At 39.6% G+C, this 27824-nt stretch overlaps 1 protein-coding gene across 1 annotated transcript; it reads left to right on the top strand.

Moving 5' to 3' along the window:
• Positions 1-521: 521 nt before the first annotated feature.
• UBE2J1 (ubiquitin conjugating enzyme E2 J1) lies at positions 522-27824 on the top strand. Its single transcript, XM_045842800.1, has 8 exons — positions 522-702; positions 9262-9335; positions 10590-10721; positions 13175-13259; positions 13540-13645; positions 16229-16358; positions 17827-17946; positions 23033-27824. The coding sequence occupies exons 1-8, from the start codon at positions 672-674 to the stop codon at positions 23309-23311; spliced, it is 957 nt and encodes a 318-aa protein (XP_045698756.1). The 5' UTR covers positions 522-671; the 3' UTR covers positions 23312-27824.

The raw sequence follows: 27824 nt of genomic DNA, 5'->3' as shown, positions 1-27824 counted from the left end.
GCGCTTTCAGGGCAGCGCGCGGGTATCTGGCTGCGGACACGTTGCAGGGGGAGCCCAGGGCCCCCCTCTGACCTCTGGAGGTCGGGGTCCGGGACCCCAGCCGCAGCCGGTACGGCCGGCGCCGCTCTGGCCGCGCGTTTCCCGCTAGTATCCGCCAGCACCGGGAGTCCCAACTTGGGCCAGGCGGAAGACAGGCCTCCGGGGAGACGGGGCAACAGGAAGACTAAGGCGCCACCCGCCCCTGCACACACCGGAGAGGGTTTCGTGGGGCCGGCGCCAGCAGCACAGTGGCTGACGGCCGCCACGATGCGACTGCCACGTCAGGGTAACTTCACAAAACGCGGCCGCGGGCGGGTGACGCAGGCCGGGCGGCCGGGCGGGGTTGGGCCCGCGGCCAATCGGGGAGGCCGACCTCCAGCCCCGGCGCCTGCTTTAGCGACGCCCGGGCCGGCGCCGGCGCCCGCCCGGCCCACAGGGAGGCGGGGACAGCGGAGAAGGCGGTGCCATCGCGAAGCCGGCGCCTCGCCTGCGCTCTCAGCACCCCGCCCGCAGTCCAGCCCGTGGCGGGGCGGTGTCTGCGGAAGCTCCCCGGGCCCAGTCGGCCCGAGCCGCGCTGAGACCCGGGCACCCGCGGCGCGGAGTGGAGGCCGGAGCCCGGCCAGTGACCAGCCATGGAGACCCGCTACAACCTGAAGAGTCCGGGTGAGCAGGGCTGGGGGTGGTGGGCAGCGCTGGCAGGATGGACCGGGGTGAGCCAAGACTCCCGGGCCGGCATTGCAGTCCCCTCGCGTCCGCCGCCACTCGCGGCCCCGGTCCGGGTGTCGTGGTGTACGCTAGACCGCCGGCCGCCAGAATGGTGCAGGCCGCGCGGCAGGACCGCCGGGTGCGCACCGGCTGCCAGACGTGGGGACTGCCAGCGCCCAGCGGCACCGGACTCGCCCTCCCCTCTTCTGCGTCGCGAGGAGCTGGGTTATGAACTCATCCCTAAGAACAGGTGTAAAGATGATGCCCGTGTCTAACAGTAACAGCCCCTTGCTGGACTGTTTCCTGAACAGTCCTCTTCTCCATCGCTGCCGCCGGACTTTTATTAACTGTTTGACTCAACTCGCGTGTGAGATTTAGTTTAAGTATCCTATTTGCAGCATATGGGGCGAATAGAATTACAGACAAAGGAAATGTTTAGTATTTAACTGGTTAGTCAAAGAGCTAATTAAGAAAACTAGTTGAGTCGTGTACTTTAGTGCTAAACATGATTTTTCTTTTTGTCATACTACCATGATTCGTATCTATTCATAGACTTCTTTTCCAGTATTTAATGGCCCTACTTAATTTACAGAAGTAGACCAAACAATACCAGCCTCAAATTCTTCTCCAGTACATTATGAAGATGTAAGAAAAGCAGTCAGCTCTCTTAGATTAAGGCAAGCTTGAATCATTATAAATGGTATTTATTCTCTCTGTACCGTGATCAATTTGTCAGGATGGAGAACCTCCGCAGTTCAGCTCTAAATGATAGTCCTAAGATAATAATAGTTTGACCAACACTGCTTCTTATTTTATTTCTTCTTCCAAAAGAGCAGCTTTTCAGTAGCAGTCAGCAATGTTAACATTCTTATGGAAACAGTTGACATTGTGAATCTTTGATTTCATCCCTTGCCTCCTCTACCCACCAGGATTGAACCCACAGCTTAGGCATGTGCCCAGGCCAGGGATCGACCTGCAACCCTTCAGTTATGGGAGGATGCTCTAACAAATTGAGCCACACTGACCAGGGCTGATTCTTTTTTTTTAATACTTAAGAATATGCAAAGACTCCAGAAAAGCCCGAGGATATTGATTAAACAGAGCTCTGTTAACTTCAGTCTTGTCAGGCTAAGAAATGTTCTTAGGTGACCAAGTATGTAGAATGAGTCATACCACTTGGGGGCGGGGCATAGACTCCTTTAAAAGTCTAGTGAAGACCGTGAGTGCTCCAAGAAATAATTTATACAATTCAATTTCAGTGACGATTTCCCTCCTTCAACCCATCTCTTAAGAATGTCGGGGCGGGGTGGGGGGAAGATCAAAGAGAAAGAGGGAAAAGAAAGCTTAATTTTAAGTTTACATGCTTAAATTATTCAGATTGTGGTAGATTTATGTAGAACTGGGGTAAAAATGTATGGTGACTCCTTGTTCACATGTTACCAAGTTCTTGAGGACACCTGAAGTACTTAGTGAAATGCCCAGAGATAATGAAAATATGAGTATGATTTGGAATGGAGATTGTTATCAGAAGAGATTGCTCAATTTTATAGATTATCATACCTAAGATTATGATAAGCATTTAATATTCTCCAGAAATTTGTATATTTTTGAAGTAACATGTATGACCTATTGCCAGCACACTGAGCTTTGGCCAACATGCTTCTAGCTGTGTAATAATTTGCTTCCTGTTTTTGGTTGTATTTCCTCAGTTGTGATGTTACTGTTCTAAACTAAATGTTTTATTTTAAAGGATTTTATTTATTTATTTTTATAGAGAGGGGAAGAGAGGGAGAGAAACATCAATGTGTGGTTGTCTCTCACTTGGCCCCCACTGGGGACCTGGCCTGCAACCTAGGCATGTGCCCTGACTGGGAATCAATCTTGTGACCCTTTGTTTTGCAGTCCCAGAGCTCAATCCACTGAGCCATTCTAGCCAGGGCCTAAACTAAATTAAAACATTTTTTTTTCTTCTTTGGGGTTCATGGAGAAGGTGAATTAAACAAGTTATGGGACTGGCTGAAACTTCTAGGAGGTGTAGTGAAAGTACTTCTTTCCTTTGTTTTATTCTCAGTCCTATGATATTTTTAGAGTGCTGTATACGAGAGGAAGTTGTTAAAAACACTGCATGATGTAAGGGATATAATCCTTTTTCTATCTCATTTGTCTTACAAGTATGGATGGGACAATTAAGTTAAGACAATACAGGTAGCTGGTTAACGGCCAGTGTGCTAGCATGTGGATAGTATGTTAGTTCATTTTATAGGTGGGAGAATGTATTTCTTTATGAATTTTCTGGAATGGACTTGTGGTTGTGGGTACACCTCTGTGTGGGACTACCTTATAAGCCCGCTGACTAGCCTATCAATGGTTGCCTCTTGGTCATGTTCCCTGATTCTTTTTTGGGTCTGCTCTGGCCAAGGTAGTAGGGTCTCAGTACAAAGAAAGGACCTATGTATAAAGAACCTACTGTGGCAGCTTTCCTGAGAAGGGGCTGATGTTCTGCAGGTGATTGGCATATGTATCAGAGACTGGTACAAAGGCACCCACCGTCTCCATCCAAAACCTCCGAGTTATCTATCCTGTCCACTTGCCCTTGATGTCAACTGCACCTTCATACTAATCATTCTCAAGCTTTAATGTACAATGCAGATCTTTCTCCTAGGCTGTAGATGCACAGAAATTAATGGTAATTTAATATCTTCACTCAGATTTCCCATAGACTGAAAAATATCCACAAGGTGTAAATACCAAAATTATCAGTGTCCTCTCCCCCCCGAAACTTACATCTCTCCTTAATAGTTTTTGCTAGGGGTTAACAGCACCCAGGCATCCATGGGAGTCGTCTTTGATCTCTTGGTCTACTCCTTTACTCCACCCTTTACCCTGAAATTGTCTCACACACACACACAGGCATTTGAGCATGGGTGCCAATATACCAGACACACATGCTACCAGATAAATTAAAACAAAACGAAATACTATGTTGTACCATGTATAATGCATTCCTGTGTATAATGCACACCCACATTTTTTGGCCCAAACTTCCAGAAAAAAAACTTTCATTTTAATTTTTAAATTCAATTATTTATTTATTCATATTTAGATACTAGATTTTTGTATTATAAAGGAATTTTAGCATTTCTTTTTGAATATATTGTAGAAGAATTTTTTTAAAGATTTTATTTATTTATCTTTAGAGGGGAAGGGAAGGAGAGAGGGAGAAAAGTATCACTGTATGGTTGCCTCTCATGCATCGCCTGCTGGGAACTGGCCTGCAACCCAATCATGTGCCCTGACTGGGAATCGAACTGTGATCCTTTGGTTCACAGGCCTGAGCTCAATCCACTGAGCTACACCAACCAGGACCTGTACAAGAATTTTATGTAGCAAGTAATTATAAAACACAAGATCAGATACAAAGTACAAGAAATTTTAAAAAGAATTAAAAACATTTATATAGATACAGAATTAGTACTACCCACATATAATACACATCCTTATTTTCCCTCAAAAATTTGGGCAAAAGAGTACATGTTATATATGGCAAAATACTGTAAAACCTGATTAGATCAGTTTTCAAATTGAGACGTTTTCAATAGCTTTCTGATAGCTGTGGATAAAGTTCAAAGTAAATTGTTTTGCTTGGCTTATAGGGCTGCTGATGATTTGATCTTTGCTTTTCTCACCGGCCTTATCTCCTGGCACTCCTATGCTTTGTTGCGTTTTTACCATCTATCTATTTTGCCTGAGTGTCCCCAGTTGGAACAGCTCTTCTCACCCTCTGTCCCTGTTGAAGCCTCTGCTTGGAATGTCTTCCCTTTAATCCATTTGAAATTCCTCTTAATTCTTCAGGCTTCTTTGAGGTTCAGTGTTGTCCACTGAACTTTATAGTTTGACCTAAGGTAGTCTCTATATATATACTTTGTCATTGTTTGTGTTGTGATTGTTTTCATGTCTTGCTGTGAGCTTTTAGAGGTCAAGAAGCAGGTCTTGGTCATTCTATTTCCATTGCTCAGACGTTCATTCATTTTTTTTTAAGGTTTTTATTTATTTACTTTTAGTGAGAGGGGAAAGGGAAGGAGAGGGAGAGAAACATCAATGTGTGACAGATACATCGATCTGTTGCCTCTCACACACCCCTAGCTGGGGACCTGGCCCACAACCCAGGCATATGCCCTGACTGGGAATCAAACCTGGGACCTTTGGGTTCATAGGCTGATGCTGAATCCACTGAGCCACACCAGCCAGGGCCAGACATTCATTCTTTAAGTGTTTATTGAATGGATACCTTTGCAGGTATTTCTGGGCAGAAACATGAGTCCTTAAGCATTTGCCTTCATGTGGGAACAGGAAGAGGCAGTTGGGGAGCATGACATTGTGTTCACGTCCTCAGTACACCTGCCTCTTTGGTATTTTACCCGTGTTTTGGAGATTGATGATATCAACATAGTTGCTTTCTGAAAGAAATAGGTGCATGAGAGTGACCTGCAAAAGATCCTCCTTACCTTGGCTGGTGTGGTTCAGTTGGTTAGGCATTGTCTCACAAACCAAAAGGTCACTGGTTCTATTCCTAATCAGGCCACATGCCTGGGTTGAGTCCCCAGCTGGGAGCATGCAAGAGGCAACTGCTCAATGTTGTCTCTCTCATAGCTATGATTCTCTCCCTCTCTTCCTTCCCCTCTTTCTAGAATTAATAAAAGAAGATAAATGAGTAAAAAAGATCCCATCAGGTGTAGCTTTGTCTCCAAACCTGAAAGTTAACCCAGTGACCTAGCCTGGATATATGCAGAATGCTAGTGCCTAGGCTGGTGGAGCCTAGAGCTTGAATCTAGAATGATCATGTGTCCTCCATGAAAACGAAAACCAGAAGACACGTAGGTGCTCTCCACCAATTTTCCCTGCCCTGGAACATCTTATCTCACCATGACGGAGAATTCCATTGAATAACCTTGCAAAGAGATAAGAGAGGAGCTGATGGGGGGAGTTTTCTCTCTAGTCATGCGGTAACAAGAGGTGGAGTATCAGGAGTGGCAGACTATGCATTAGCCCTAGTTGCCAGTGAGTACTTTGAATCTTGTCTATTCCATAACAGTGATATTTCTCCTTGGGAGCCAGGGAGCTGTGTAGCCATGCGGCCATGCCATGTGGCCAACTACATATGCCCAAGGCCTGATTTTGAAACAGAATTATTGAGAAGGCCTTATATCCCTCCCAGTTCATTTCTGACCTGAATAACTTGTGATCTGGGGAAGAGGGAGTGGTGAAAAGGAAAGGAGAATTATGTGAAAAAATTACTAACTCTCATTTGACAGATGTAAACATTGAGGCACAATAAGATTAAATGTCTTGTTCAAGGATTCAGGCCTAAGAAATCAGAGCCAGTATTTTAATGCAGCTCTAATTCCAGAGTATACATTCTTTTTCACTAAGGCATTCATACTATGTTATTTCACAAAAAGTAAATTATGCAAACACTAGACTGGTCTTACCTTCTATTTGGCTATGTGACTTTAGCTCTCACATGGTACATGCCTGTGTGGCCTATGAACTAATAAAATCAACATGTTTAATTTTTAAGTGAAGGATCCTTCCTTTAAATGCATTCTTGTAGCATTTGTTGCCCTTTCATAGATCTTTCGTAATGTTCAGGTACTATTGGGTGTTTATTTTCTTCTCTCCAACTGAACTGAGCCGAGGAGGAGGCAGAGAAAATGTGATAAGAATATGGAGCGACATAAAAACCGACCTCTTCAGCTTGATCATTATTCCGCTAGCTGATGAAAAATGAAGGAAAAACAGTTGCCTTGGCATCTTTGATTGCTGACAGCAGCCAAACAAATTAACTTCATAATAGTGTCCATGATTTTACTTATATATAATTTTATTTTTTAAATTTATTTTTGGAGGACAAGGGAGGGAGAAAGAGAGGGAGAGGGTCATTGATGTCCAATTGGTTGCCTCTCACGCACCCCCAACTGGACACCTGGCCCACAACCCAGGCATGTGCCCTGACCTGGAATTGAACCCATGACCTTTCAGTTCTCAGGCTGGCACTCAATCCACCGAGTCACACCAGCCAGGGTTATGTCTATATCTAATATTATTAATTTAAAAGAACAATGTTTTTATGAGCTCCAAACTAGGGGTTTTCAGTCTTTGTTCTGTGGTCCCCTGTGATAGAACAGGTACAGGGAAGGTAAATAGCTTGAAGGCCCTTCCTTGTCCTGGCTTTAGCCAAAACAGCTGTTACCTGTTTTACATCTTGAGGTTCTCATTAAGCTTTTCTTTGAATCATGGCTTTTATCTTACTGTCAAATAAGTTTGGAAAACATTGCCTTTAATGAGATCCTTAGAAAGAGATTTGTTGGGGGATAATAAAAGTTAATTCAATTAATATTTGAGTGCTGACTGTGTGCTAAGTCTTGAAGAGTCTGCAGTGAAGTAGATTGTTTAGCAGGTGTTAAGTAATTACAAGTGGAATGAACTTTATAAAAGCTGGGAGACATAGTGTTATGGGGGCTTATAGTAAGGACACTCAACCTAGTGTCCAGGGCAGTGGCTTCCAAACCTGACTGAGCACTAGAGCAACTGGGAGAGCGTTCCTGGTCTCCACTCCCCTCCCAGAGCTCCTCAGAGTTTGTATCTGTCCAGATGGGACTCTCCAGTCACTCCTCGGAGGATGGACAAGGAAAGGTGCTGGGGACATCTTCCTGAGGAAGTTACTTGAAGATTTGGTGGGAGCCAGTCTAGATGATTCTTGTGGGGCCGGGGGTGGGAACAGCACTGCAGGCTGAGGAACCTGTACGTGTGAAGCTCTGGCGCAGAGAGAAGTGGAGGGTCTAGAACTTGCTGGAAGAATGTTCTATACTATAGAACATATATAGTATGTATAACACATGTTTCTAATATAGTATTTACATGCTCTTTTGTGTTTACTCCCTCCTCCTCCTCAAGTTTATAAGCTCCTTGATAAACTATTTTATCTTGGTTATAGATATAGGATCTAGTATCAGCTCAGTAATAAATAAATAGGCAGAACAAAGTCTCTGCCTACAGGGGCCTAGTTTAGAGCAGGAGATGGAAAAGAATATTAATTATTATGAAATGAGATAATGACTTAAGAACTTCTTTTTTTACCTTATGAACCCTTGATTAAAATGAAATTTTATGCAAAAGTCCTGATACATCCTGAGTTGTGGTGTTGTGTGGGAATTGCTTCTTAGTTAACTTCTCCTGATAACTTTCTGCCTTATGCTTCCACACATTTTACTTTTCTTGTTTCCTCTACCTATTCATACCCACCTGCTTAATTCCTGTTGTCTTTCAGATGTCAGTACCTGACCTCTTTTCTCTAATGTCTGTTGTGAACTTAGGTGCCCACCTGGTGCTTGCCTCTCTTATAGACCAACATCAGTTGGTTTTCAAGCAGAGTCTCCTGGAGCCTTGGGTGCCTGTCTTTTTTTATGGCTTTGCTATCCTACACCAGTATCTTGACATTTTTTAGCACCTGAAGCTTGAGGTGGGAGGGGCTGCAATCAAAGGATTGGCATTTGAGAGCCAGTAGGGATGAAAAGAGGGCGCAGGTAGGGTGATTTATCATGGAAGTAAAAGGTTGTGCCATTAACTGAAAGAGGTAGAAGAGAAGAGAGATAAGTAAGTAAATAGGTGTAAAACAGCCTTAGGGTGCTAGTTGGCAAGAGTGGGCCAGTGGGTTTACTAGGGAAATAGAGGAACTTAGGGTGGCAACGGAGGATGTTGCTAATAACTCTGTAATGGCATCAATGTGCCTGCGTCTGTGACTCTTACCCCCTTCAGTAATGCTCAGCTCTTTGCGTATAGACACCATGTAAAAAGATGGTTGGGTTGGGTCAGCTGGAATTGAATTTTATTAGGGGAGGATGGAAGAGGAGACCCTAAGATCAAGAGTGTAGATAAAGAGGGAAGTGAATATACGGGTAGGTAGGGTAAAGGAAGTTGTGGGGTCAGTGGATCAGAGGTTTTAATTAAGCTGAAGAATCATTTCAAAAAGGAAGTTAGCCCTGGCTGGTGTGGCTCAGTGGATTGAGGGCCCAAACAGAAAGGTCGAACAGAAAGGTCGTGGGTTGGATTCCCAGGCCTGGGTTGCCAGGCAGGTCCCCAGCCGGTGGGGGGGGGCGGGGGGGTGTTGCACGAGAGGGGACCAATCATGTGTCTCTCGAACATCAATGTTTCTCTTCCTCTCTTTCTCCCTCCCTTTCCCTTTCTCTAAAAATAAATGAATAAATAAATCTTTTTTAAAAATAGTGTCTTTATAAGACTTACCTATATGTTTAATTGAATGTATCTCTTCTTATTTCTAGCTACTATTTCCTCTCCCCCTCCAATTACTATTATCCCATAATTAAATCTTCACTCAGTTGAACCAGTACTCTATATATGTTTTGTAAAGTAGAAACTTTTTCGTTACATGTGTAAATCTGTGCAAATCACTTGGTAACGTATATTTTAAATGTCTCTATCTTATGAATTTTATTTTAGCTGTTAAACGTTTAATGAAAGAAGCAGCAGAACTGAAAGATCCCACAGATCATTACCATGCGCAGCCTTTGGAGGTTAGTTTGTGTGTCCATTTTCTACATATGGATTTTAATGTTTTATACAAATCCCTTAAAATTGTTTTTCCATTGCTTTGAGTCATTGCAGATGTGTTTGATGTGGTTTATTAATATATTTTACTCCCAGTATTTCCTGAGTATTTCATTACCCAGTTGGAATCAGACATTTTAGAAGAAGCTGATTTCTGGTCTCTATAAAATGGGTCTCAGAGGCTAAATTGGTTTTAGGTCTTGAAAATGAGAGAGGGGAAGTGGAAAGAACCCAATACTTTTTTACTGTCTGGACGACCTAGCTCCTTGAGAGAATCTCTGCAGCTGGCCTGGGCTTTTTCTCTCTTCAGTCTTCTCATCTGTAAAAGGAGGGTATTTAAAGATGCTCAGTCTGGTTTACGAACAAAATGTAATAATGTATACACAAGGATTTCGCAAACTGTGGAGTACTTGGTAACTGCAGACGATGTTGATAGCATATGTGTTAATATCCCTGACCCCTCCCAAATAAGCGCTTAGGTGTCTGTGAGGGAGAATTTTTAAAGACTGTTAAAATAATCCACATTTTAATTACTTATTTGATTATACAGTTGGCCCTTGAACAATACAGGGGTTGGGTCCCGAAATCCTACACAGTTGAAAATCCATGTATAACTTGGCTCCCTAAAAACTTAACTACTAATGTAGCTTACTGTTGACTGGGAAGCCTTACTACTAGTATAGACAGTCAATTAACACATATTTTTCATGTTCTATGTATTAGGCACTATATTCTTACAATAAAATAAGCTAGATAAAAGAAAATGTTATGAGGGAAATCATAAGGAAAATACATTTATGGTAATGTATGTATTTATTGGAAAATATTCAAATATAAGTGGACCCGTGCAATTCAAATCCATATTATTCAAGGATTAACTGTATAATAATTACCACTAATTAGAATTGAAGGAGTAATATTTTGCTTAATTAAATTTATAATCTTATTTATGAATATATAACAAGGGTCAGACATTTTTAAGTGCATTTGTTTAGAAGAGATCTAGCACTTATTTGGACATGAAAGCTAGATTAAATAGCTTTTATTTATAATTTTTATACTTGAGACATTTTGTGCATTAGAAACAAATTATTATTGTTACTGTTCTAACAATAATATAAAACACTTTTTCTCACCCAGTTATGTTTCTAATAGTCATTAATAAAAACGATCCAACTTTTAATGTTACTGCTTCCTTGTCGGTTATTGGTTTTGTTCAGGATAACCTATTTGAATGGCACTTCACAGTTAGAGGGCCGCCAGATTCTGATTTTGATGGAGGAGTTTATCATGGACGAATAGTACTCCCACCAGAGTACCCCATGAAACCACCCAGCATTATTCTTCTGACGGTAAGGGTTCTTGGCTTTTTGGGATGCCTGTTGTTGAAGTCTTCATGGTGGCTTCAAAACATGGTCAACATACTCACTTACATAAGAAATAAAGTGGAACATTATTATTATTTTGCTTTTGGGAGTCAGGCCTTGGTACTATAATTTTTTTCCCAAAAAATAATTTATAGGAATTATTGATGCTAATTAATGTATAATTAGCATAGCATGGTTATTAGAATTCAGTGAACCAGCATATGCAGAGGGCTAGGCAGTGTCTGGGGCATGGGAAGAGCTCAGTAAAGGGTAGGTAAAGATACTGTGCCTATTAGTCTGTCGTCTCCTCCAACCTCTCAGTGTTCTTACGTCTGCTCCTCAGTTTCCTCATTTTTATGTGTAGCTCTTAGAAGAAGTGACGCAGAGTCCTCAATAAATGTTTGCTATGTTATTACTATTTGTACCTTAGGATTTCTATATGCGTTCACATATTTTATCTCCATGTGAAGGAAAAATATTGATCCAGTTTTCTCTTCTCTTTCCTGGGATGTGTTCTAGCAGTAAATTCCTCTCTTTTTTTATTTTAAAGATTTTTTTTCTTTATTTTTAGAGAGAGGGGAAGGGAGGGAGAAAGAGAAGGAGAGAAACATCACTGTGTGGTTGCTTCCAGTACATCCCCAACTGGGGACCTGGCCCACAACCCAGGCAAGTGCCTTGACTGGAAATCGAACTGGCAACCCTTTGGTTTACAGGCCAGCGCTTAATCCCCTGAGCCACACCAGCCAGGGCAATAAATTCCTCTCTTAATTGTTAGGCTTTCCTTCCCTCATTTCCTTTTATTTACAAGTCTCCCCAATCTTGAATAAAGCAAAAACAAACATGAAAACCTTTCTTTATCTCTGCTTACCACTTGATGTTGTTGTCTCATTTTTATCTTTGAAAGCTTCAAGGCACATTTACTCTAGTGTAGACTGCTGTGGTCTGGTTTCCACACGTACTCACTGCACTAATCTCAAAGATTAGTTTGAAAAATCCACTGCCTTTTTCAGGCTTTATCCTGTTCCATCTAAATTAAACATCTGACACTTCATGGAGTAGCAAATAGTGAGACAGAAGGTGCTCATTAATAACTACCAAATTAATGCTGCTTTTTACCTGTGTTTGGTGTAATGGGAAAAGCATTAGTTTTGGAGCCAGTAGACCTGGCTTCTGACCAGTGCTATTTCTGTTACACCACAGGCAGGTTACATAATCTCTTTGAAATTTGTTTTTTTCCTTCTGTCAAAAGGTTGTGTATGGTAAATGTAATCACACTTTATAAAGTTCCTATCATACAGAAGCTGCCTAACAAATCTGAATTGACATTTAGAATCGTTAGTGTGGGCAGTAGTGAGGGCTGGAGCAGGGTCCTGGAGAAGCCCTGCTGTGGCAGGAGTCACTTTGCTGTGCTAGGTTGTGGGGGGAGCTGAGTGGTCGAGGGAGAGGGGCTGACGCATGGGGAGACGGGGGGGGGGGGGGGTTGGAGCAGCAGCTGTTCACCAACAAGCACAGAAATATTTCAAGAGTTAACCAATGGTATGGTCATACTTTGCACAGTGGCTGAGAATCAGCCTTTCCCCCTGGTTTCCAGTATTTGTTCTTTCTGGCTCACTTTCTCGCTTTTGAAACTTTCCTCTTTTTTCCAACCTTTATTCAACAAATATTTATCAAATACGCATCATTCACCCTATAGGTGCAGCAGAAAATAAGTCAAATTCTCTGTGCATGTGGAGTACATATTCTGATTTCATGCCTCTTTGCTTCTTTTTCCCCTAAATGTGGGTATTCTACAAGTTTGGACTTCAGATGTTATTTCTTATTTCTGTAAAATGGCTTCAGTGGTTACCTCTGTGAAGTCAGGTGCAAAATATGTATATCTCCTTCTGATATCACCATGTTTGTGTTTCTCCTATGGCTGGACATCATCAATAGCTCTTCTACCATGAAAATAAATTCATGTCCAAAACTGAAATCATTATCTCTGATCTTCCTCCATTGAGTACCTTTCTTATAAAAGTATACCATCCTTCTGAAAATCACTCCTGCCCTCAGAGCCTTCCTCACCATTATCTAGTTAGGTGGTACTGTGTCCTTAGGTTTTACCCTAATCTTTTTTTAGACTCTTTACAGAGCCTTGCACCATACTAGGCACAGAGGAGGACATCAGAACATCTCTATATACCAATTGTTTAGATTTCAACTATATAATCCAGTTTCAAAAAGGTGCTTCAACTTGTAAAAACAACTTGTATTATTCATTCAGAATCCAACAAATATTTGTGCAGTGCTGTTAAGAGGACAAAAATCTGTATCCCCTTAAAGATTACATTCTTTCAAAATTATCTTAAACATTATTTATATGTAAAATATATTTATACTAATAAAATGTAAGACATGAAACACATCTATAATTTTTAAATGCCTTATTTATTCCTAAGGCTAATGGACGATTTGAAGTAGGCAAGAAAATCTGTTTGAGCATCTCAGGACATCATCCTGAAACTTGGCAGCCTTCATGGAGTAGTGAGTACTAATTTAAAGTGGATATATCTTGCATAACTTTAGTCAATTCATAATGATAAAGCATAATACCTTCTTGAGATTGAAACTTTTTGATAAATAACTTGATAGTATTGAATGAATAATAAAAATGTTTTTCCTTGTCTGGATTTTGGCCACCATTTTACTACAGCCATCCTACCCGTACCTCTTTAGTGAAAGCCTGAGTCTTTTGTTCTCTTCTCAGAGTAAACCCAGTTCCTTTTACAAAGCAATTTAGATTGATGTTTACTTTTTATTTCAGTAAGAACAGCATTATTAGCCATCATTGGGTTTATGCCAACAAAAGGAGAGGGAGCCATAGGTTCTCTAGATTACACACCTGAGGAAAGAAGAGCACTTGCCAAAAAGTAAGTTTTGCATTTTTTTTCATTTAAGAACTGAATATTATTCTGGAAAATGGCTGCTTAGTTTTGCTATTTTAGAAATTCAGTTGTACCAGTTTACTCAGGGTTGAGCAGAGTCTAAAGAATTTATTTCATGCTATCTGGTTTTAGAAAGTAATTGATAATATCACTCTACAATGGGACCCTGGCCAGGTAGCTCAGTTGGTTAGAGTGTCATCCTGATAGGCCAACGTTGCAGGTTCGATCCCTGGTGAGGGTACATACGAGAATCAACCAATGAATGCATAAAGTGGAATAACAAATTGATGTTTGTTTCCCTCTCTCTCTCTCTGCCTCCCCTCCCTCTCTAAAATCAATTAAAAACAAAACTACAGTGGGAGGTATCTTTTAGAAAATAGTACAGGTCACTTGTTTCCACCTGGACAGTATAACAGATGGAAAAGAACTAGAGCCATTATTAATGTAGCTTTCCACAAGATTGAAAACTTCTTGAGGGCAGGGAGGGAATCCACTTATCTACCTTTGTATCTGGCTCACAGCAAGTGCTCAGTGAATGATCTGGACTAAAGAAAAGGAGATTTTATTGAGTTGTGGTTTCCTAGTGGTGTTGCCTTCTCAGTTTCTTTCAGGTGCATTCTGTCCTTGTAACCCAGATTAGTCATTAGATTTAGAGTGTTCTCTCCTTGGAGTAGTGCTGAGAGTAATTCTCTATTTTGATCATTTTCCTGTTCTGGATTCTGTTGCCTACCACTCTTCAAACATATCCCATGAATTAAATTATACAGAGGTGGACAAAAGTAGGTTCTCAGTTGTGAGTACGAGAAACAGTTTATTCTTGTATTATTATTTTCCATATGAACAACTAAGCCTACTTTTGCCCACCCCTGTAGCTTCTTTTACCCTGGCACAGCCCCGATTAGGCTTTTCACAGGTGTTTGTTAAATCAAGGAGATTTTAGTGTCTAGAGTATTTGGTAGACTCTCTAGTTTCATCAATCACTTTTCTTTTTAAACCTATTCCCAAGTTCTGGGGTATACCTTAACTTACAACTACTGTTCACAAATTATAATATGTACTTTGAGTATATGACATTTGTTTTACTTGATTTTCTCTGTTGGCTTTCTGTTTTGGTATTTTTATCCAGTTCATTTTGTGTACAAGGTAAAAAGAAAAAAATTGTTTTTTTATTCTACACTTGCCAATGTGTATATTCTAGTTTGCATTAGAACCCGTTCTATCAAGTAAATACCTTGAGTGTCTCCTTAATATAATCAGTGATAAATTTCAGAATCAGGATTTTTCCATGAGTTTTTTTGTATTTCAAGTTGTACTACTATTTAGATTTGTACTGCTATTGGGATTTGTGAGTTTTTCCCACCCTGGAAATATCTGTAAATTCTGTTTTTAGTTGACTTCTTTACTGTTTAAATATGTTTCTGTTAAAAAAAAGTTTGAGTTTTCTAATGGACTTTTCACAGGCTTGTTATGTGTGCTCTTGAGGACAGTGTAATTAGACAGTTTACTGTATTTTGCCATGTATGGTACATACCTTTTTGCCCAAATTTTTGAGGTTAAGGTAAGGATGAGCATTATATAAATGCTTTTAATTCTTTTATTTATGCCTATGCATTAAAAGTATAACTCTAGAAAGCAATAATGATATCTCTATGCAAAGTAATACCCTAGAATATGATAATTGGTTTTATTTCTAAATATAAATAAAATTTTGAATTAAAAAATTAAAATGAAAGATTTTTTTCCTGAAAGTTTGGACTATAAACATGGGTGTGTATTATACATGGGAGCACATTATACACAGCAAAGTATGGTTTATCTTTTGTCATATAAATCTAAAGCTGATTTTTCTTTAGAAGGTATATTGGGAAAATAATGAAATCTTAGACCAATTTTTTTTAATAATGTCTCCTGTGCTTTGTTTTTAATTTAAAGATTTTATTTATTTATTTTTGGAGAGAGTGGAAGGGAGGGAGAAAGGGACAGACATCAATGCGCGAGAGAGAGATCTAATGGTCGGCTCTCGCAGGCCCCCAGCGGGGGACCCAGCCCACGCATGTGCCCTGACAGCAGGCTGGCACTCAGTCCACTGATCCACACCAGCCAGGTTTTTTTTGTTGTTGTTGTTGTTGTGTTTTTTTTAGGATTTATCACATTTTAGTGTTAGGTTTTTTAAAAAGATTTTAATTATTTATTTTTAGAGAGACGGGGAGGGAGGGAGAAAGAAAGGGAGAGAAAGAGTGGTGTGAAAGAGAAACAAGTTCCCAACTGGAGACTGGGCCTGCCACCCAGGCAAGTGACCTTTTGCTCTGTGGGAAGATGCCCAGCCAACTGAGCATCTCAATTTTTAAAAATATTGAGATATAACTGACATAATTTTTTTAATACCAACATAACTTGTGTATGTGTCTAAGAACTATAATTGCCATAATTCCCTAATTCACATGTAGGTAAATGTGATACAGACTTATCCAGTGTTCTTTTTATAAAAATTTAAAACGTTATTTGAGTGTCTTGCATTAATATTCACTCATTTGATTTGTTCTCATCAAAAAAATTATTTCCTACCAGATCACAAGATTTCTGTTGTGAGGGATGTGGCTGCACCATGAAGGATGTCCTGTTGCCTTTAAAGTCGGGAAGCGATTCCAGCAAGGCTGACCAAGAAGCCAAGGAATTGGCTAGACAAATCAGCTTTAAGGTACTCTAAATTGGTAAATAGAATCAAATTGTGAAACCCTTTTTAATTAATTAATTAATTAATTTTTAAGATTTTATTTTTTAAAATTTATTTTTAGAGGGGAGAAAGGAGGGAGAAAGAGAGGGAGAGAAACATTGGTGTGTGGTTGCCTCTCACATGCCCCCTATGGGAGACCTGGCCTGCAATCCAGGCATGTTCCCTGACTGGGAATCGAGTCTATGACTGTTTGGTTCGAAGGCCAGGACTTAATCCACTCAGCCACACCAGCTAGGGCTGAAGCCCTTTTATTTACTTTCAAAAATAAAATAATATTGTCCTATTGCAATAAGGTTTTTACAAATAGTTTTCTAATTACAAAGCTAATAATATACATTCACAGAGGCATTATACAGCATAGTTGTTTAAAGCTTGAACTCTGGTATACAATGCCAGGGTTCAAATCCCAGCTTTGCTGTTTATTAGAAGTAGGACATCAGACATACTACTTAACCATCTGTCCCTTTTTCTCACCTGTAAATAATAACATTACTTATCTTATGGGATTCTTATGAGGATTAAGAGAGTTAATACATATATTTAGAACTGTCCCTGGTGCTTAATAAGTTTTAGCTATTATTATAGAAAATATAGATAAGCAATAAGAAAATAATCATATAATCCTAATGTCAAGAAATAACTACTGTTATTATTTTGGTGTATCTCCCTTATGTCCTTTTTTCCCTACATATATTTTACCCAAACATATAAATACTTCTATAATTTAATTAGTTTCATAAAACAATCTCAGCCTGCATTAAGCAACATATCTCCTCCCGCTTCTCTACCTCTCTGTATCCTGTCTGTCCTTCCAAGGTCCAGTTCTTGGGAGAAATTTTTCCTTCTATTTTATTGTACTTGAAAGAGGAGATGCTTAGTAAATGTTGGTTATTTTCTTCCTTCTGAAGATTCCTGTTGTATGTAAAATTGCTTTCTAAAAATGTTAAGGCTTGATATGTTTTGTACTCAGAATTTCAGATTTTAGAAAATATCAAATGCACACCGCACATTAATACTCACCGCGGGATCTGGGGCAGTTCCCCAGAATCACATTCACTAATATTTCATCAGCAAACCTGGGGATATCTGCACTAATGTAGAATAAAGACTGTTAATAGCCCTACATGTCAGGATTTGCCTGAAAATTACACAAACTTTAGGTTTTAGAGATTTTTGGAATTGTATATTGTGAGCCATAGGTGTTCGTTTTGTCCCTCGCCAAGTAACGTCTCCTCAAGAACAGGGGCTGTCTGTGTGCCTTTCTGTAATACCTCACATAGTGTTGGACGCAGGAGTGCCCAACATTGAACTGATTGATGTTCATGCTAAAGCAGCAATTACAGTAAATCTAAGAAAGGGAATGTAGTAGGTTTGGGGTTGTTCTGTATGTTTCTTTTTGTGACACTGCTCTTGGGTATTATCTTTTTTATAGGCAGAAGTCAATTCATCTGGAAAGACTATTGCTGAGTCAGACTTAAACCACCCTTTTTCACTAAATGATTTACAAGACAGTGTACCTACAACATTCCAGGGTGCTGCAGCCAGTACATCGGTATGGTTCTTGTCTTTTACCTGGATGTGTATCTATGTCATTATCATTATTTGCAGTAGTAGGAGGTCCCTAGAGGAAATACCTGGTTTTCCTAACAGTTGGATTCTGGCCCAGCTCTCCCTCTCATGAATTACTATATTTTCTTGAGAAAGTTATTCACACCTTCTGTTTTTTTTTTTTATTGTTAAATGGGGCTAGACTAAATAATTTTTAGCTCCTATTGTTCCTCTGGAATTCTCTGTGTATTTCTCAGAAAAGTTAGCTTCATTATAGTGCTACAATTAGATAAAACAAAATATATGTATATTAACCACTTCCTAAAAAGACAGCTTGTCTCTGGCAGGTCTGTGAAGCTGTATGAAGGCAGTGACTTAATAGAGGACTGGAGAAAGAGATCTGCCTTAGACCTGCTCTGTCCAGTATAGTAGCTACTAGCCAATGTGGCTATCTAAATTTATATTTAAATTATTCTGAATTCAATTAAAAATTCAGTTTCTCAGTCACACGGGCCACATTTCACGTAATTCATCGCCATGTGTGGCTAATGGCTTCCGTATTGAACAGCACAGATATCGATCGTTACCATCATCGCACAGAGTTCTACGGGACACTGCTGCCTTGTGCAAGGTTAAGTGCCCGATAAGTAGTTACCTAATGAAAGGTTGAATGAATGCTGTGGCTGCTGTCCACTGTGCCCTGATCGATCTATTGTTTAATTACTAGGGGGAGGCGATTAGGCCCTGAGAGAGACTGATGAGGAAATGTGACTGAATTATTGCTAAATAATTAAGATTATGGGGAAAAACATTGACTTTATATAAGAGATGAACTGTCTTCTGGCGTCTTTTTGGTGACAGGTTGTTTGGCAGAGTAACCAAATTCTCCCCCTCACCCCAGTTTATAGAAGTTTTAAAGGGTCAGGAAAATCGGAACAGAAGCTGGGCAAATGCAGGTTTGCCCTTTACTCAGGAATAACTTACTGTAAAATGGGGCTAAGTGGGGTTGAGTGGCTCTCTGCTATCCAGAGAACGAGGATGGCCGAGAAGTGGATTGGAGAGGGCAGGGGAGGGGGTGGTGTGAAGGAAGTTATTGGAGGACTGCAGGTGGAGGTACAAGAAAAGAGTGTATGTTGAGCGTTAAATTGTTTTTACATGATCTACATGTAAATTTATGCATTGTAGAGGAACATAATAAATTCATTTTAGTCAGGGTATGTTTTAAGTTTTCACCTTTAAAATTCAAATTGCTTTTTATTTTATAAATAGTTTTTTAGAAATAAAAACATCCTATTACAGAGGGAAGTGGTAATCTCTTTTTCTCCTGTAAGGACAATCTCCTAATATTTGTGATGCGTTTGGATCTGTCTTTAGTTTACTTTCCATCTGTGTCAAATTTCGCTGTTGCATATTCCGGTTATACTTACTCCAAATGCCGTTTATTTTATAATTAATTATTGTCTGTCTCACTTTCCAGAATGTAAGTTCCTTTAGGATCAGGGTTGTGTCCCCAATGCTTGGTATAGTGTTTTGTATATAGTAGGTGGTCAATATATATTTGTTAATTGAATGAATGAATTTTAGGATTAGCACTTTTTTAAAAAAAAGTAGTACAGGTAAAGAAATCAAGACATTTTAAGTAAATTAGATAGCATAAGCAACAGTGTTATTACTATAGTAGTATTTTTCATTTTGATTTTTAAAGTACATAAAACCTAAACTTATTTCATAGATATTGTACGAATTCTGGTTAAAACACTGACAAACAATAAGTTGTCTACAATTGTGAGTTAAGCTTTTAATTACATTTACATACAATCTCAGTGTAAGTCTGTAATCTGATCATCGTGGAGGTCACTGAGACCTGGTTTTGGCTAAGGTGGCTGCTTTGCATGCCAGTGCAATATAAGTTCACTGAGGTGTCCTGCATCGAGTCCCAGATAAGCTGCTGTTTTAGCACTGAGGGGGTGAGAGATTGCCAGAAGTCTAAATACAGCAGATAACAACATTAGGCCATCTGTTGCTTGTTGATGCAGATTTTTAATCTATGTAGAAATGAGAAAAATACCAATTTGGTTTTATGTTCTTCCGGCCTGTCAGATTTTTTTCCCTTTTCCCAGGGAGGTTCTGCATAAGCCATTCCATTTTGTATTAAAAAGTAAACACAAAACTCCCTCACAGATGATGATTATTCCAGGTTATTATAGAAAAATTTATATGTAATTTATCTGTAACTATGATTTTTAAAAATATTTAAATTTAATTAAATAAGACATCACATTTGTCCACCTTCCAGGAAATGGTTGCTTCACCGTAGTTAAGGAAATGGAAACTATTATGACTTAAGTCTTTACTCTGTGATATGCCTTTGGACAAGTGTAGGCAAACAACAAAGATTTAGAAGTTCTACCACCAATCTTTTTTAAAAAAAGATTTTATTTATTTATTTTTAGAGAGAGATGAAGGGAGGGAGAAAGAGAGAAACATCAGGGTATGGTTGCCTCTTGTGTGCCCCCTACTGGGGACCTGGCCCACAAACCTGGCATGTGCCCTGACTGGGAGTCAAACTGGTGACATTTTGGTTTGCATAACGATGCCCAATGCACTGAATTACACCAGTCAGGGCCTACCACCAAGCTTAAAGCACTTTGAAAATACTAAAGCCAACTTGATTCTCCATTTGGCAGTTCAAGATGAACTATAAAAATGTAGTCCAATTAGTCCTTTGACTCCAAATAAACTAAGTTTCTCAGGATCTATTGCATAAACTTGGGTTGTTAGAGTTTTCCCTTGATGTGATTGTTTTAAATAGGAGAAATTTTAGAATTTTATGATACTGCAGCACTAGGTTTTAGTCAGTAATATATTATTCAAAAGGCACCAGAAATATGGAAACTAATTAAAGCAATATATCTGTATAAATATTTCTATTAAGTACATGTATTGTACTAAAATATCATCTACCTGATTTTTAGGGATTGTTTTAATTCCTATGTTTTAATGGATTGTTGTTCTGACTACAATTAATCACACTAATAAAGGTCCAAAAAGCTGTCTTAGTAAACTCACAACTTTTTTTTGTAACCTAGATCTGGTTAATAGTAATAATATGAATAATAATTGGCATTTAATAAGCAATTGTGTATCTTAAGTACTTTATATCATTATCCTGTTTAATCTCACAATACTGAATTAGATATTAGCCTCATTGTACAAATGTGGAAGCTGAGTCTGAGGTTGAATGAGTTTTTAGGGTCATGTGTATGAAGAGGCTAAGGCAGCCTAGTAATGATAAGACTTCCTGTTTCAGTCAGGTGTGCAGGCAGGGTAATGTTCTCCCCTCAAACTAATGGGAAAAATAGCATATGTAAAACAAAAGCTTTACGCTGAGTGCGTCTCTTGTGCTGATTTCTGGGTTGATAGGACCTTGTATTTTTTTAAATTTTCCTTAAGAACCCATCTCCCTTTATCAGCCTTCAGTACTTTTGCTCTTTCAGATAGTGTTAGCTTGGCTGAGCAATTGAAAGAATGGGATATTTCAAAGTGAATGTTTTATTGGCTGCTGTAACTCAGTTCAACTCAATGAGTATTTATTAAGTCACTATATGACACCTGTGTCAGTGTGAGACTTCCTAAAATGCTGCAGCTTTGTGCATCTGCTCTCTTCGGCAAGCAGATTGCGCCTAGGAGTCCTGGAGTATGGAAGTCCAAGTTCATGCAACTCTAATTCAGTACCAGCACTAACATATTTTTAACTCGAAGTCAGCAGTTCATTTCTTCTGCTGTGTTATTGGTCACTACAGTTGAGTGCTCCCAAAGGATAGTTTTAAGAAGTACAGATTATTTAAGCTTTGTAATGCTGGGATGAATGTCATATTTGAAATGTTATTTCTTTAGGTAAATGAGATGAGCAGTTTTTTCCTGATTGTTATAGCTATTGACAGCTCAAAGCCTATCCTCTTACCTTTCTAAAAAAATATTTGAATTATATTATTGAATTCTTTTTTCTTCTAAATATTATATTTTTCTCTCTAATGGGATGTATTTAAAATATTTTATATTTGCTCAGTAAAGTTATTCTGAATAAAACGTACATTCTTTTTTATTTGGAAGAATGTGTATTGCATTAATACAATCAGTATAAACTTATTTTCAATAAAAGAATTAGAGGCCATTGGGTTATTACAGGTAGAGTTAAGGTATCTATATAAGTAAGGTGAAATTCTTATTAGAGAGCATTGTTGTCTCTAAACTGTAATTGAGATTCTGACTCACTTGGCACCACATTGTGGTTGCGCTTTGAAGGATCATCTTTGAAGGGCAGAAAGCAGTTGACATCCAGTGCTTTGTGGAGGTGCCTCGGGTGTCGTGCAGCCACCTCCACATTTTTCTCAGGACACACCCAAGGAGCTCTTGACATCACATAAAGTAACAGTTCAAACATATACTGAAGGGTTCTTCTAGACTTTTGTTCAGTTCAGTTGATGAGAATTGTGAGGAAGGATAAGCCTGGTTTGAAAACCACATCTAATCATCGGATTTTTACAGCAGTATTGCTGTGCAGAACATATGGTTTGAAATTATTTCTTCTGCTCTTTGATTGCTGGCGGAAGCATGTTGACATAGTAAGAAAATATTGAAAGAGACATGTGTCATGAGAAGCACACTGTTGAGAGTTGCCTTTTTTTGCCATTTAGGATGGCAAATTTTCAAGCAGAAAGTAGAAATCAAATGCTTCTCCTGGACTCTCCTGAAGAAGGGAGGTGCCCAGCGGCCTAGCAGATTTTGTTGGAGTTGCAGCTGAGGGAGTGTAGAAAGCCCTGTATGGAGAATATGGGCAAAACAGAGTAAGTCCTTGTCTTCCTTATTTCTGGTAAACTCCTCCTCCGTCTGGTGAGTACTCAGAGTAAGTTGTGTTGCTGTCTTACTCAGAAGGGTGAGTTATTAGCCTGAACAGTGAGGTAATCCGAGGTAGTTTTGTCCTCGGTTGTGTATAGTGCTCTGAGATTCTTTGTACTTTTGAATAGATGATAGGTATATGTCTAAGTTTTCTTTGCCAGTTTCAAACAAAATTTCTGAAAATTTCCTAGTATGAAGTCCAGAACCCCTCGGGAGCATCTCTTCAACAACCTGTCCAACCTGTAGCTAAGAATACCTCCATGAGTCCTCGACAGCGCAGGGCCCAACAGCAGAGTCAGAGAAGGCCGTCTGCTTCACCAGACGTAATCCAGGGCCAGCAGCCTAGAGACAACCACACTGATCATGGCGGATCTGCTGTGTTGATCGTCATCTTGACCTTGGCATTGGCAGCTCTTATATTCCGACGAATATATCTGGCCAATGAGTACGTGTTTGACTTTGAGTTATAATACTGGTTTATGTCTTAAGAGCTGTGACTCAACTGCTTCATTAAACATTCTGCATTGGGTATAATCTAAGAATTGTTTACAAAAAATTATTTTGTATTACTCTCCATTCCTTTTTTGATCCTTATAAATTCAATATAAATGTAGCTAGACATTCAGACTGTGTCCTGCTCAGTTTAAGGGACTGGAAGTCAAGTCCTTCGTCTCACTATATGACCTGCTTTACAGGGAAATAATTTGTTATTTCTCTTATCTCAGCTTCTTTATGTAAATTTGTGATAGTTTTCTGTATAGCCCTTTTAAATTTTTGGATAAAAGATAGTGTTTTAAGTTCCATTGAGTATTAGTAGTTACTCAATAGCATTTATTGAGTACTCTGTTTCTACTTACGTGGAATGATTGAGGGATGAGCGTTGAAAGGGCAAAAACCCCTCCAGTAGCTTCCTTACAAGGTCATTCATATTGGGATCACCCATTCTGTGACAAACTTTATGTCCTGAACATTCTTCAGTGAAAGTTACTATGTCAGTCAAACGTTTATGAGGAAATGCAATTACGTCTTTGTTTATCGGATATTACTTGAAGAGGGAATAATGCTTTGTAACCACTTTGATGTACTTTATCCCATTCTCTCCAGTGAGCACATAAGATTTAAAAAGAACGCAATCCTCCATAGATCTGTGTTTTAAGGAAGGAAGGGTCCAAGCCAGAAATCACTTAATTTTATCCCGGAAGTTAAATGGGAGTATCTTAAGATTTGAGTGGTCTGCTTTGAATTGTATATCTTTTGAGATGTTTATATGCCTACCTTTGTAATCACTATAAATTTAATTATTCTGAAATATGCATCATGTTGAACTATTTCATGAACCATATTAATAGAAGAGCTCAGGGCCCAAGCAACAATGATAGAAACTAGAAAAAACTTTACTTGGAATTTTCCACCTAATCAAAGCCCAAGAAATAATTTTCAGTGCAAAATCAGTATATAACATAGTGCAAGCTAGTCAGTCCCACATCCTCTGGTAGATGATTTTACCACCATAATGCTGAGCAAGAACATATAATCACAGAAGAACATTGCCTTCAGCATGTTCAGTGGCAATATGGGAGGCACTCTTTGAGAGTATTGCTAGTGCAGATTTAATTTTTATATAAATACAGGCAATCCACAGCTTCCAGGTAGGTTATACTCTCAAAGTACATTTGTAAGTTAATTTTTTTACACATCATTGTAAATGGTGTTTAGGCTCTAGACCAGTCCACGAAAGTTCGTCTATAATGTATCTTGAATAATTTGGGGGATGGTGTCCATAAAGTCCTGATGTGGTTTTAACTAACTGAAATTATGGACAAGATAGACGTAAAGTGATTTAAAGGTGCACACAGTGTGCACTCCTACAGGGCATGTGGGTGCTGGTGGCTGCCAGACGCTGTTCCCGAACCCTTCCCAGAGCCACTTTCCTCTGCATCTAAAGGAAGAGCCTACTGTGTGCTACGATACAATACGTCATTGTCTTGAACTGTAATAACTGAACATTTTAAAAGTGTTTGCAGATTGTTTCTGTTATATCTACAGCTGTAGTTGGTAAAGTCTAAAAAAGCCCAAGGACTTTATGAAGACCTCATATGTCAGGAAAATGATAGGCTACCATTTTATAACTTTATTGCCATGAGGAATTGCATTCTGAAGTCTTGGTTTACAACACAAGATACTACAAATATTGGTTCAGTCATCACTGGTCTGCTAACCAGAGGCCACTGACCCTGGAAGGCCAGGTAATATTATCGTGGAGAAGGAAATCACCATGTTCTCAGCACACGTGGAGATGGATCTTGTGCTAGGAATAGCCCCCCTCCACTTCCTCTCAGTCACACCCGAGCCAGCCTTTGGGTCTCTGTGATCTTGTTGCATGTTTCCATGGGATGTACTTTTACTTCAAATTGACTAAGCCAAGAAGGTGTCGCATTGTGCCGGTCCTCTTCCATCTGATTAGCCTCTCTTCCCTCACTTGTCAGCTGACAGGCCACTTCCTTGTTTGTGCTGGGGTTTATTTGCGCACACCTGATACACATATCTGAAAGTGGCGTCTTTAATACTCCTTCCCTTTCAGCGCTAACATGTTACTTAAAAATCCTTAAGTCGTCTGTCTGCCCCCCATTATGGAGTTCTTGAGCAAAATCGATCTTCGGGGCCATTCCTACTGAAACCCCACCTGATGGGCCTCTTCATAAAACTATTATTTTTTAAAGCCCCCTTTTACCCCATTATTTACAGCATATGGTCAAAACCGGAGGTATGATTTTGCAGGTAAAGACTTAGGACTCATCCTTTCCCCAGTCCTCAGATTAAGGTAGCTCAGTGACTTTTTCTTTGGCCAGCATAGTACCTGCCTGCCTACCAAGGTAGTCACAATAGCATGCTTGAAAAGATGTGTAATGTCTCTTTCACCTGTTAAGTGTTCAAGCAAATGAAATCTTCCCAATTTCCCAATTTTGTGTGTTGTGGGGCTTTTATGTAGCACTTTACATTTTCATGCTGCTTATTGTTTTTATTCTACTGAAATAAATGAATTTCATCAAAATTCTCAACTAATTTTTTTTAAAACTTAAAAAAATTGTTTCTTATTTTGACTATAGAAATATAAAATTTCCATTTCAGGAGAATAAGAAATCTTTTTTGTTATTTTTAGCTATGAATAAACTTTCTGGTGTTTTGAAACCTCCCATTTTTATAGACCAGAGTCAATAAACAAGTAAACCTCACACATTTGAACTTACTTGAGCAGAACCCTAGGCTGAAGAACTGAAAAGCTACATGCAAGTAAGTATATGGAAGGTGAACATATTTGGTGAACCTGGCTTTAGAGAATAACGTGTGCATTAATGTGTACTGGGAAAACCCTGTGGGAGGCTGCACATGGCTCAAACACTGTTTGGAATGCCTCTAACAGCTGCTTTCACAACTAGTTTGAGCTGCGAATAAAACCAGTAACTTTATTCATACCTTGTTTTGACCAAAGGTGGTATTCTCTATGTCATCTGACCTTCTGTTCGTTCTACATCCTTGAATATTCTCTCGCATCTTTTCCCTTCTCTCCATGCTTGCCGCCACTCCCCTAGGTAGACGTCATCTCTGAGTAGTGCAGCAACTTCCAACAGGTCCCCAGTCCTGCCCCATTCCCGACACTGCAGCCAGAGTCGTGAGCGCACAGCTCTGACCCCGTCTCTCCACTGCTGTTATGGGCTCAGAAGGCTGCGTGTGACCCGAGCTCCTCCTGGCTCTCCGGCCTATCTGACTTCAGCGAACACCACTCTGCCTCCCCACAGCTCTGAGCCTGGCCCACGGGGGCCAGTCCTCTATCCTGAGAAAAATGAACAGATGTTAAAGCTCTACATCCACTGCCTTGCACCACATACAAAATTAACTCGAAATGGGTCTAAGACCTTCATTTAAGAGCAAAAACTAGAAAATTCTTAGAAGAAAACAGTGTATCTTTGTGACCATGGGTTAGGCAGTGATTTCTTAGATATGAGCTGAAAAAAAAAATGCACAAACCAAGGAAAAGAGATAAAATCAAACTTTCTGTTTTAAAAATCATTACTTAGGAAGTGAGAAGACCATACAGAGTGGGAGACGATATTGCAGATAACATGTCTGGTCAGGGACTTCTGTCCAGGTCATCTACAGAACTCATAGCTCAGTCTGATTTGAACACTGTGATAGGCTTGAATGGACACTTAAACAGAGATACCCAAGAGGCCAAAACCACACAAAGAGTTGCTTTTCAGTCTTTAGGGACTTGCACATCGAAACCACAGTGAGAGACCACTTTATTCTCACTATGATGGCCAAAATGAAAAAAAGTGAAGCTGTAGAGAATTTGGAGCCCACACACTGTTGGCAGGAAAGTAGAATGGGGCAGCCACTTTAAAAGCTGTTTGGTAATTCCTCACAAAGTGAAACATAGAGTTACCACGTGACACAGCAGTTCTACTCCCAGGTAGTATACAGGAGAAATGAAAACTCACACATTTGTACTCACACTCTTGTACGTTAAGATTCATAATTGCATTGTTAATAGCCCAAAACTGGAAATGCAAATGCCCATCAACTGATGAATGGATAAACAATGTGTTTTATCTGTGCAATGGCATATTATTTGGTAATAAAAATGAAGTTACAATATATAACATGGATAAATCTTGAAAACGTTATGCAAGGTGAGCGAAGCCAGCCACAAAAGGGTGCATACGGTTGATCCCATTTATGTGACTTGTCCGGAATAGGCAAATCCGCAGAGACAAAGCGAGTTGGTGATTGCCAGGGCTGGAGCTACGGGGAATGGGCAGTGAATTCTAGAGGGCATAAGATTTCTTTTGGGGAGATGAAAATGTTCTACAATTAGTGACGATAGTTGCACAACAATAGAATATACTAAAAACCCACACTTTAAAGGGGTGAATTCATGGTATGTAAATGGTATTTGAATAAAGCTGTTATTAAAAAAAGTTA

Source organism: Phyllostomus hastatus, unplaced genomic scaffold (assembly GCF_019186645.2).
Source record: "Phyllostomus hastatus isolate PE091 unplaced genomic scaffold, TTU_PhHast_1.1 phas_contig_40, whole genome shotgun sequence".
Taxonomy (NCBI): Eukaryota; Metazoa; Chordata; class Mammalia; order Chiroptera; family Phyllostomidae; genus Phyllostomus; species Phyllostomus hastatus.
This window is presented reverse-complemented; position numbering and strand designations above follow the sequence as displayed.

Excerpts from the sequence above, each read along its gene's own strand:
- UBE2J1 (XM_045842800.1), top strand. The coding sequence starts at position 672 with ATGGAGACCCGCTACAACCTGAAGAGTCCGG. Across the intron at positions 703-9,261 it reads CTACAACCTGAAGAGTCCGG|CTGTTAAACGTTTAATGAAA; the intron begins GTGAGCAGGGCT and ends ATTTTATTTTAG. Across the intron at positions 13,260-13,539 it reads TTGGCAGCCTTCATGGAGTA|TAAGAACAGCATTATTAGCC; the intron begins GTGAGTACTAAT and ends TTTTTATTTCAG.